Source organism: Mchenga conophoros, linkage group LG6 (assembly GCF_057382185.1).
Source record: "Mchenga conophoros isolate Kocher_MC1m ecotype Shallow Benthic linkage group LG6, M_conophoros_male_GT1.1, whole genome shotgun sequence".
Taxonomy (NCBI): domain Eukaryota; kingdom Metazoa; phylum Chordata; class Actinopteri; order Cichliformes; family Cichlidae; genus Mchenga; species Mchenga conophoros.
This window is the reverse complement of record NC_140531.1, coordinates 15,529,452-15,541,658: the sequence shown is the minus strand read 5'-3', so window position 1 is coordinate 15,541,658 and position 12,207 is coordinate 15,529,452. Positions and strand designations below refer to the sequence as shown.

Below are 12,207 nucleotides of genomic sequence, written 5' to 3'. Positions count from 1 at the left end.
CGAAATGCAGAGCAGTGCGCTTGATTTGTCACACGGAGCAGCGCGAGAGTAAAGCATGAGGGAGGGGCTAATAATCGGCTCAGTCATTTTTAATGATCGTTGAAAGCCCAGATCGTAATCGTGATTAAAATTCGATTAATTGAGCAGCCCTACTTTAAATTGTCTTATAAATCATTCTTCCACATGCAGCACTAAGTAGGACACACCTAGAAGAGCCAAAATATGATCTCAAGTAAGGAATGTGGTCAAAAATCTGTTTGCTTTGATGTGTGATGCAGATCCTGCTGCTTGTGTTTGTCATGCCAGGTTACAAGATTAAGTCTATAGTTGATAGCACTTATGATAGAACTTTATTGGTCCCCTGGTACTGCCCTGATTTTGGCCTCAAGGTTGCATCATTAGCACCTGTCAGTTGTCAGCTTTTCACCATACCTCAGTGATCCTTCCCACATGATGAGATGTTTCTGGGGGGGCAACTGCTGTTTGATTATGTTTGTTGACACACTGATCGCTGCTGTGGGGCTTTCAGGAACCCTAAAGTCTGAAGCCTAGGTGTTTGGGAGACATAGTTGGAGGAGCGCTACTCGTCACTGGATCCATTCGTGCCCATGTAGACAGGATTTTTACATTACCACTTCATCATCTGCATGATGACAGCAGGCACAGAGAGTGTTGATCAAGACTTAGCTGTGTCCATGTTTGATTTAAAAGTTGGCAACAGGTTTGGCAGAGCCTATGAAGCTTTTTTTTTTTTTTCTAATTTATGGCCTTATACTAAAATAGTTGCTGGTCAGCTACTGTAGAGTAAGATAAATACATTTAAAATGACAGCAAACTAAAGAGATCCGCCCACTGTTTGGTGGAAGGTTTGTAGTATGAATCTCATCTGTTTTTGTCATATCTCAGGATTTGGTTTATGGAAGCTAATTAATTTCTTTTGTAGTGGCACCTCGGCTCTGCCCGAGCCTTTACCGCACTTTAATTTGTAAGTTGCGGATTCTTGCGCCTCTTCTGTTTATTGTTAAAAACTTGTTTTAAGTGGATGCGTTGGATGTTGTCCAAATAGCATGTTACACAGTAGCTGCCTGGCTGGTTTTAGGTATCCAGGCTCTAAATATGACATGCTAATAGCAGTAGTTACATCATCATTCTAGGAATAGCAGGGAGTCTGGGGTCTAGAGGTGCTTCTGGCTGACCTCTCTCCTGTGTATATTCGGCGTCTGTGTGCATGTGTGTGGTCATTTTCCAAATATACAGTCCCATATGGATTACAGCGCGGGAAAGATTATTAATGGTACAGGTGAGTGGTCATATAATTTGTATATTTAGAGCCTGGTATGACGTTGACAGTACAAGATGGATTTACATGGATTTAAAAAGGGAAAAGAAAAAGTGCAATTGCATGTCATGTCTATGTGGCTGGATATTCACATCTCCGAGGGAGCATTCTTGACACAAAGTCAAGCTGACCACAACAAAAAAGGAAAGAAAGAAAATCTCATGTGAGAAGGATTTAAGACTCCTGTCAGTTTCTGTGTGGATGCTGCCACTTTACATAGCCACAAACTGACAACTCTGGCCACTGTGACATAAAACCTGTTAGGAGGAGATGAGTACATTGAGGTTCTCTTACACCCTTCTCACACCTCAGGCGAGCCTAACATCTGAAAGGTGTATCTACCCGATGTAGCATACAGTAGAATCACTCTGCGACTCCTTTGGAATGTATGAATTGTGTGAACGTGTGCTTAGAAGTAGTTTGTCTTCATGGGCATGCGTGCGCTTATACTGCGTGGCATGCATGCAAACATGTGTGTGGCAAAATAGAGATACTCAGGCCTGTCACTTATCCCCCACCCATCCACACCGGGGGGTTACTTTCCAGTCTCAAAGACAAGCATGCCAGAGTCTGAAAATAACCGTATCTGATCACTGCTTCACCCAAACAGGCAACTCTCTTTCCCTGTCACTCCCACTCTTCGACTCCGTCTCTTAACTTTCTCCTCGGTCTGTTGTCTCTGTGCTTCCCAGGCATTGAACGGGGATCTTGGGACTAAAGCTTGAGCGGGAGGAGATACTTGTCCTGAGCAGAGGAGAGAAAGTGGAAGGCACAGGGGGACTTTAAGTCACAACGCCATACGTGACTCTTCTTAGCACTTCTTCAGTCTTTTGGGTTTATGACGGTAAGAGTTACATTTACTTTACTTGATGGACCACTGCACCTGCACTCTGTTGTCTGCAGTGGGGCAGGATTGCATTTCGTTGGCGTTCACAGGAAAACCATTTTTATTAAAACAAATTTAAATCCGAGTGTGGATATTTTGGATTTAACCTGTCCTAATATCTTATATTGCTTTCTTCAAAGACCCTCTTCAAGGCACGCAGATATTGCAGCGCTGTCTACTCGGTTGTCATGTGTCTATATTTACTTGTTATGAACACAGATGCTTTAAAAAGATTTAAATTAAAAGAGATCCGAATAGCTTTTACAGCCCAAACACCCAAAGGGAATAGTATTTATCTGTGCTGCCAAAACCAAAAATTATAGCCCAAGAGTAGAATTTTTGTCTTTTGTGACAGTGGACAGAGGAAATGGTGTCAAATAAAAACAGCGGTTTTGACCGCGGTCACCTAAGAAATAGGATCACAAAAAAAGCTTAGATTACAGTTGTGAGCGTTAACTTCCTGAGCATGACTTTATCAGATTTTTGTGTATTTGTTTGTTTGTAAATATATTTATAAGAACTCCGTAACCTCTTAACTTTTGCCCCAGAATCCTTTCCCTCTTCGGGCCCTTTTACATACTTCAGTCTCTTGTTACAGCCTTTTTTCATGGTTTCTTATTTCCTATTCAACAAAAGCCATGCACCAATTCCTCCATTAGGCCAATCTCAGAGGTGTTGTGGAATGTCACCTTGACCCCTTGGGTACACAGTAAGGGGTGGTTCCCAGCCTCGGTTTGTATCACGGGCGGCTGGATTTGTTTTCTTCCGGATCTCACATACACAGTCACTTTGTGCGTTCCCTGCAAACGTCACAGGGCAACCTCTTCTTTTTTTTTTTTTTTTTTTTTCTTCATTCATATGCGTCATTCCAGCCTCATTAAAACTGATTGCAGAGGTCAGCGATACTTTTGTAAAGGTTTTTTGGTTAGATAAATCTTTTTGTTGCTTTTATAAAGTCCACGCTTCATTGTAATGAATAGTTTTCTTCTTCAGCTGATGGCATTTGCTTGGTTAGATGTGTGTCATGTGGAGTGGCAGTTCTATGAAGCTGGTGTTATTAGAAAAATTAAATGAATCTGGCATGAAATCAGGGATTTTTTTTTCTGCAGTGTCTGTGTTTAAAATTAAGGATAGAATATTTTGTGGTAGTTATGATTATGAGCTTACCCGGGCTGTTGTTTCAGCCCTTCTTTTCCGCATTCCTGATTACTGGTTGTTTGTTCTAAAGCTGAAAATTTTTTTATTTTACTGAATCAAAGCGAATGCAAGGCTCTTATTTGAGGCTCTCATGCAAATATCTAGAATCCTGGAAATAGGAAAAAGTTTTTTCTAATGTTCTTGACCAGCTTCGAGGTTAAAAGGTCACGGCTAATGGCATTAAATATAGCGCCTCCTCTAATCAAGTTCCTCTTGTCTTCATGCTCGACACTTAACACTGGTACCTGGGGAATCCAGACTATGCATGGGGAATTTAATCTTGGGCACAACAGATAGCCCTGCCGCTTCAGCGTACCTCCTGTCTCAAATCAAAAAATATATTTTTGAACTGTTTGTCTTAACAAAGTCTTAGACGTAAACACTTTGTTTTACATATTGTAATTTGGAATTTCTTTTTGTTGTCATCTCTCTGACGTGTTTGCATATTTTCAGGATACATTTCTTTACCTCGTCACACTTTGTCGCCCTCGAGATGGGCGTGTTTACTCGTAGCATGTGGAAAAACTAACTTCTGCATCCTCTGCAAGCACAAAGGAAAATATTGCTTTTATGAAGTCCACACCAAGTTGTAATGAATAGTTTTCATCGGCTGATGGTATTTGTAGTTCAAACATCATATTTTAAACTCAAAATGTTTCAGATTCCAAGCTGAACAACAGTTGTTCTTCCTTCACTCAGAAAGCTGGAGCTTGACTATTACATTACGTCAAAATGACAAGTCAGGAAACGCTCAAGCTTCATCTTTGAAATTGCTTTGACATTTAGCCTAATGTCACACTGTCCTCTCATTTGCTCACTCTATTATCTTCTCGTAGCTCTGCCTATATTAGCTTGTTGTGTGGGCTGCAGTCTGAATAATAGTTTTCAAGCTTTTGTTAGATATCTTTGTGTGTGTTGTGCTTATTCTTAAGGAGCCGGCATGAAACTGTGGCAGCTCTAAATGTATTGTTGAGCGGGGCTGCTCAGATGTGTCCTCGGGCAGCTTTTGGCACAGAGCTTACACAATGCAACTAATATAATTTTCCATTTTCAGTAGGATGCCAGTTATTTTGCACTTCCTTCACTAAACACAACACAATAGGAAGGTTTTCTCTTCATCTCTTGATTTTATTAGATTTCTATGCACTTTTTTATTTTTAATTTTTAAATTGCTCTCTCCTTACACACAGAGCACATCATAAATTCTGTATAGGAAGACTGAGATAACAAACCCACCAAGTGTCACATCCAATTCATTCTTTTTCTCCCATATCCCCGACTCAAAGTACCAGGGATTGTGTTACATAATTGCATTAGTGCTCTCGGGCCAATGGCTGTGCTCGTTAGCGTCGTTGTGATGCAATCTGGAGAACACACTCTCTGTTGTTTGCCGTATGGGCAGTGAGTGGGCACGCAGGGTCAGTGTGTTGACCTCCCCTGTCCATTCTTACAGCCAGAGGGGAGGGGGGTCCGCTAATGAGTGGCAAGGTTGAGCAAACAAGGCTGATAACAGAGACTTTGTTGCAAGTGGTTGTTGTTCAACTACTGGCAGTAATGTGCTGGTAGAACAGTAACATGGCACCGACAAAACATTCCTGCATCTAACAACAAATACTTTAGAGCTTTTGTGAGAGGCTTAAACTGTGTTCTGCTTGAGGATTGAAGCTGTTCGTTTTGTACTTTAGAAAGGTTTCGTTTTTTTAAAGGAATCATTAAAGACCATTTATTCAGATTTAGTGGTATGGACGGGTATTTAACATACTTCTAACAGGCTGGAGTGCGGGGCCTAAACTGTTTCATGGTTCGAGTAATCCGCTTTTCTAAAGTGAATTGCAGGTCAGAAGTTTCTTAAGGTATGTAGGAAAGGCAGCATGCTGAAACAATAGCACCTCAATCATATGAATGGGAAATGACCGGCATATTACCAGGAATCATTGTGATGTGGCCATTAAAGGATTTTTAACACCGCTGCTCAGCAGAGATTTTGACACATGCCTCTGTGTTAAAGTGCTTAAAATCACCGTGACATGGATTACTCATCGCTTTCTGAATGTAATATTTAAATCTGACTTTGTTGCCACCATTATGGGAGGTTATATTTTTCATTACTTTGTTAGGACATTTGTGTGGCTAAATGATGCCAAGATACTTGGAGTTTTAAATTAAGCATAGACAAAAACTTGTTTGTTTTTTTTATGTTCTTCATTATTTGAAAAAGGAAAAGGTTACAAGCTCTTAACGCTTCCTCTGCAGCTTTATTAAAAGGCTTATAAACTATTTCAATGTTTACTTTTATTAACATTTGTTGGGCTAACGTGGCTACAGTGTCCATTTAAAGCACAGTGGGCAATTCTTTTTACTGTTTTGATTCTTTCGTTTCTTTTACCACAATCCCACACTCCCCACATTTTTACCACAAAAATGCAACACTGAAGAAAAAAAAGCAAAAAATTTGGCTCAGTTTCAGTAATTAAGGAATGAAGCAATGCTAAATCCTGCCTTTTTTGGAGGGGTTGTTGTCCCCGTCGGTTTGGTTTCAGTCTGGTCATGTCTTGACTGAGATTTATGTTGAATCTCCCGGGACCTTCTGTTTCCCTGTTTAAAAAAGGAGTTTGTTTTCTCTGATTCCTCCTAGATAGGTTTTCCAGATTTCTCTGTTTGCTGTTGTTGTATCTGCGTAAAATGCACTGGCCTGGCTGTTACTGTGTAGCATCCCTACAGGTAATACGCAGAGCACACATTCCAACTCGTGTCCATTAATATTTCTGCTGCAGTATTTTTTGTTTTTTGCTTCTTCTTTTTCTCACTGAAGCTTGTAACAAGCATTTTGAACATTGATAAAGCTGTTTTAACATTTTGCAATATGCTGAGTATTGCAATAACATAAACTGTGATTCATCACCTTTTTTCAACTGCGAAGTATGTTCAGAAAGTTATACTTTGTCAGTATCTTATTGGATAAGAAAGATATTGACAAACTTGTCTCACATCTATTATTTTTTTGCATTAAAATCAGATCAGAGTGGTTGTGAGTGTACAACGCCCTCAAGTTCTGGGTAGTCACCACGGGTTATGTGGCAGAACGTGGGGAAAATTCAATACAATCACCAGGCTGCCTCTGACTTTTGGTGACGTACGGAGGCCGCTGTCATATTTTACTTGTGTGACTGCGCCGTTAACTTGTTCTAAATTAAAAGGGCAACTTTGTCAAGCTAAGTGTGTCCAGTGTTTGTTTTTGTTTTGTTTTGTTTTTTTCAGGTGAACTGATTTAATATAAGTTTGCTCATCTTGGGATGAGTTATCATTTATAGTTTTTGATATTTGGTGCCCCTGTATTGATACAATATTGCCATGCAAAATATTTCAATGCTCTGTTGTATCAAACATTTTCCCCACCCTTAGAGTGCAGTCGGGCACATCAGCTGGTCTCCCCAGAAAATAAAGAGTAACAATAAAATTGGTTTGTTTGATTTACGCAACTTATGTGCACAAATCTCAACTGTAAACAGACAAGAAGTCAAAGAAGACATTGCTGTGGTTATAGTTTGTCAAAACAGAGGCCCAAAATATCAAAGTCACTTTATATGGAGAGGCATGCCCAGCCTCACCTTCAAGTAAGCAGCAACAGCCAAACCAAGCTGGACATAAAGTTGATATATAGCTGTTCTGTTTTTCTGACATCATACGGATGATGAATCCGGGCAGCTCTGAGTCTGTTGTTCTCAGTTCTGTGTAAAATACAGAGATTTAATATACTGCAAATGCTACCTATTAAATGTATTGATTACTCATAGTCCAATAAAGCTATCATATACAGTGGTCTTATTGCATTGATTTACATATTTTCTTTCCTCAAGACCAATTGATCATTTAAAGAGTAGGTACAGTTTCAGTCAGCCAGAGTTTACATTGGTTTAACTTTGGCCTTTATGTTGATGTAAATGTAATTAAAGCTGCCATTGAAGCAGGCTGGCTTCGTGTTTTGCAGGACTGTGTGCACACAGAGTTTCTGGTTGTATATGAAACACAAAGGTGTGGTCAGTGCAACTGTTTGTTTTGGTCTCAGATGTTCCTCCAGTGGGACATTCAGGGTCATATGCAACACTTTTAACAGATTTGCTACAAATTTTAATCTGTGAGTGCATCTTAGTGAGTGACCACTTCAGTACCAGAACCTTTGAGGCTGATGTCCCCTCATCACTAATGACCATTCACTCTCACCTGGTGATTTTCCCCCATACACACTCTTCTGCATAATCTTGAACAGCAAAGTATTGTTTTTATAATTATTTTTTTTCAATGCAGTTATAGCTTATAAGAAAACACCATCAGTTGTATAAGGTCCGTTTAGCAGGCACATGATATTGAAAAGTGCTTCTCTCAGCTCTTTAAGTACTCCCCCTAAAAGATGGTGGCATGTTTATTCTTAAGACTCTTGTTTTGTTTATGTCAAAGCAGTCAGTGACTAATGGTATCCTGTCGAACACTTTTTGAGGGCATATCTTTATTTTTCACAGCATCCTAGCTAAGTGACTGTTGTTGTTTTGTTTTTGTTAATACTGGCAAAGACACTTGTTCCTTCCGGTCTTTGGTGGTCCAGCTTTGTTGTGCTGTCTCCGCTCGGATTTTATGAGATAATTAAAACAGCGCTCAGATTACACATGGAATTTCCCATACATGTACTCAAACTTATCAGTTGTTTTCAGAAGGACATTTGTGTCAACACGTGATTGATTAAGTCAACAATATTAAAAGTCTTCCTGTTTAAGCTTACCATGTGATGAAGGGAAGGAAAATTAAGAAAACGGCTCATGGTGAGAAACTCAGATTAGCAAAAATGTTTTTCTAGTACTGACACAAAACAACACAAACTTCCTCTTACAGTAACAGTCTCTTGTCTATAAATAAAGTTTATAAAGTTTAAGCCCTATTAGTCCAATAATGTAAACCAGGTAGGTCTCAGAGGGCCACATGGCAGACTAACGAGACTTGATGGCCCCGATACTGGACATCACAGCTTTCTGCAGCTTCTAGCTCTGAGTTGTATATTTGCTGTCCCACAGCTATTACACTCAGTAATTATATACACACTGGTCTCCAGAGTGGCCAACCGATGTCTAAATTACAGTCGGTGGAAAAACCACAGCAAAGTAAAAAAAAAAAAAAAAAAAAAAATGTCTCGAAAGAAACTTGACATACCAACTTTAAAAAGTAGTACAAGAATCCAAAGCATCTTGCTGGAAAACAAAGTCCTCTTCTTTATTATTGAGTATTTATTTAAGGTTTTGAGAGCTGACAGAGTATCAGATGTTTGGTCTGTCTGCATTTATTTCCAGGCTTCCTTTTCAAGCAACACAGTAAGCATTTTAGGGGAGTATTTGCAGGATTATTTTGGAAACTTTCTTTCAAATAGAGTGAGGCACATGCTAAAGAGCTACTAATGGTCTATCCCAGGCTTTAGACGGGGTTGCTAGATTGTATTTAAAAGCTTTAAAAAGCTCTATATTGACAAGCAGGCAGAGTTGAACTGAGGTGTTGAGCCCGGAGCGTTTTACTTCCAGTGTGTAGCCTTAATATTACACCACGGCCACAGCTGCTGTGTCGCCGCTGATCTGTCCCCAAGAAACATGATGCTGTTTATAATCTGACCATCATTTGGACGCCGACAGCCTGCGACGCCAGACCCATGATTTACCCCTGGGTGCCTGCGCGCGTGTGCGTGTGTGTGTGTGTGTATGTGTGCGTGTTTGTTTCTGAGAGCAAGATTTATGAGGACACAGGGTATGAGGGTGAGGATTAGGTCTTGAGGGACAGAAAGTATCCCATGTTGTCTTCATGCACTCCCACAAATATTAGGATTTTATTTGCCAACCAAAATTAGCTGTGTTTGGAAGAATGAAGCAGTGAATATGGATAAACTAATCAAAGACATGGTGCTTGAAGGTTATGTCAAGAAGAATACAGATTAAAAAAGAATTTGTCAGTAAACGTTACTTCATGATAAAAACATGCTGATCCCATCTCTTATTGGGTGATAAGCAGGATACCTCTTGTAATTTAATTTATCTATTTAATGTACTCTTGTTTCGTTCCATCTCAGGGTGAGTTTGCTTATATAACTGCTTTACTGTGGGTCTACCCTGCTCTGAAGCAGATGGACACAGGGCTGAGCAGAGGAAAGTGTAGTAAAAATAATATTGTGTAACTGTAAGTGATAAAAGATTCAGCACTCAAAATCTCAAAGCCAGGGCAAAATATCTATAAGTTATGATAATAAAGATCTATGGCCAAAATAAAAACCCTTACCTGATTTATATTTGGCCCACCTCAACTTGTTACACACCTCTCGAGCATTTTGAGCTCACTGTGTACCTGCTACATTTTATCCTTTTGCACTTGTGCCTCTGCAGTGCATGCTGAATCTCCCCCATTGTCAAAGTGACTACCCTTCAGCTTGATTTTGAATTTTGGAAAGTGGTTGAAGTTGCAGGCAGCAAAGATTGGCACCTAGTCCAGGTGGTGAGTGAAGGTTGTGTTTGTGTGGCTAGAAAACACAGTTATAGTACAGCTGACGGTCTCAGCCTTGGGGTCGAGGATATGATGCAGCTGAAAACTGCTTCTGCATCGCTGTTCTCATCAATGATGATGCTCCTTACAGTCAAGTGAGGAGCATTATCAGGCCAAAAGGGTGATCTAAAAGGACAACCTTATTGGGTGACTGGCCAAATCAGGTAAGGCCTCAGTCACACTGGCTTGGGCCATTTGGCAACCCCCTGGCAACCTCTGGTTGCTGTAGTCTATTCCCCCAGTGTTGGCTGGAGGCATCTGGCTGATGCCTGATAAAAATCAGTTGAAAAGAGGTTGTTGCACAGATGCCCCTCATCTACAAACACTCGCCGTCTACTCTCCAAGCTGAGAAACTTTTCAAAGTCCAACACAATCTGGAAACAAAGAATGTTTGCCTTCATAGTAAAAGTTGTTCATAACTGCTGCAACCAACACGTTTCAAAACATTTACTATGAAGGAAAGTAGTCTCCATCCCCCGTTTGCATCACACTTCTTAGTTTTACTATTGCTTAGCAAGTAGTTTGTTACTATTTGTAGAAGATTCTGTGTCTTCAATTGGGAACCAAAGCAATCACAAGAAGGTTTGTCGTGCAGCACTGTATACCCCTGCAACCAAATCGACTGTCAACAGGCTCCCACGACACACTTTTCCCTAGTGACTAGTGGTTACCAGGGGTCTCCAGTCTCTACGCCTGCGTCAATTGATTTCACAGCAGATGCTAGCAACTGTCTGCTAACCGATCAGGGATTATAGATTTTTCCCTCATGGCGGGTAGTTTCCTGATGGTCTTTAGCCCCAAATGAGTTTAAGCTCTGTGTGACTGGGGCCCAAGACAGTTTCATCACACCTTGTGCATTTCTTAAAACCATTACAAGCAATCAAATAGAATCTGCTGACAGGAAAATAAAGTCCCTGTGATGGTAGATGTGTTTCACTATGTTTTGTATTACAAGTTAATGGTTGTAGCTGCATGTTTTTTGTCTTTTGTTTGTTATGTGTACATAAACTACTTAGTTGTAAATGAAATGGTTCTGAGAGGCTGGTGCTGTAGTTACTTGTATAGTTAGCAGCAATAAATGTTTCTTAGTTACTTCAAACTTAGTCTGTCATTAAAACTGTTTTGTATTTATCTCCTTGTTAAGACTGGAGTTGTGAGTGTGGTCTAATACAGTATGTACTAAAATGCTGGGTCATCCATCTCGTGCCACTCATTACTGGGGACAACTGCTAAGGCAGTTTACACATTTATGTCAGAATACAATTGCATACCGTCCCCCAAATAAGCACCAGTAAATGACAGCTGTAATTATCAGGACCTCACATGCGTGCAAAGAGGCCCTAAGCTGTCACAGTGTTGAAACAAATGTCTGATGATACATGTGTTTTGTTGGTGAATATAATCTGTTTCATCCTTTTTAACAAACTGGCAACATACAGCTATGGGGCATATAGCCCAAACATCTGTGCATTTCTCTCCTCAGCTCTAAGAATAGAAAGATAAAAAACAGAGTTAAACAGAATCAGGCAGTGTTAGCGATGTGAGTCTTGTTTCTTTGTAAAACAGGTGTGCTGTTTGCTTGTCAGTTGTAATGATTCTTTGCCTTTGATTTGTGTCCTTTTCCTGTCACTCGTATATCCAATAGTTTATATAGTTTATATAGTTTTTTAGAAATCATTTATTGCTGTTTCTCAGTGAAAAATGATCTATTCCATGTTTACAAAATACTATCATGCACCCAGCCTGCCATCATTTCTCAGAATGGAAAAAAAGCCAAATTAGTGAGCACACTAAAAACTAATCACAGTCATATGCTTGGTTGCAGTAAAGCAGGTACCTCGCTACAGTTTTGTGTTTTAACACCGGAATCTCCAAAATCTGCTTTTGAGGTTTTACCCTCAAGAAGATCTATTTGAGGTCTTGGATTTGAAACTCTATTCAAACAGTTTAAATCTCTTTCTAAAATACTTTGTATTTTGTTTTGTTTTTTAGGAAAGTGTGTGCCCCTGCTGCCGATCAGTAAGAAGTGCTCTTCAATATGAATACAGGTACAGTATATATCCAAAAACAAGTACAGAGTGCAGCGTTTACAGGATCGTTGGGAAGTCCCCCATCCACCTGTCCGATCCATGTCTTGCTTTTGTTTGGAAAAGTTAAAATAATTTTGTCATGTGGGTTTATCAGCCATGACGGTGATGAGCATACATGAAACTTTTAC

General features: G+C 39.9%; 1 protein-coding gene across 16 annotated transcripts in view; it reads left to right on the top strand.

Moving 5' to 3' along the window:
- sorbs2a (sorbin and SH3 domain containing 2a) overlaps positions 1–12,207 on the top strand; it is a 64,156-nt gene that overhangs the window by 17,248 nt on the left and 34,701 nt on the right. For 13 of the 16 annotated variants that reach the window (XM_085276421.1, XM_085276420.1, XM_085276431.1 and 10 more), the window contains exons 2-3: positions 2,032–2,183; positions 11,982–12,037. In XM_085276421.1, the coding sequence (XP_085132547.1) occupies positions 12,028–12,037 (10 nt within the window). In that variant the 5' untranslated portion in view covers positions 2,032–2,183; positions 11,982–12,027. Of the gene's footprint in view, positions 1–1,882; positions 2,184–11,981; positions 12,038–12,207 lie in introns of those variants that run through there. The other 3 variants (XM_085276426.1, XM_085276422.1, XM_085276417.1) reach the window with 2 other exon arrangements.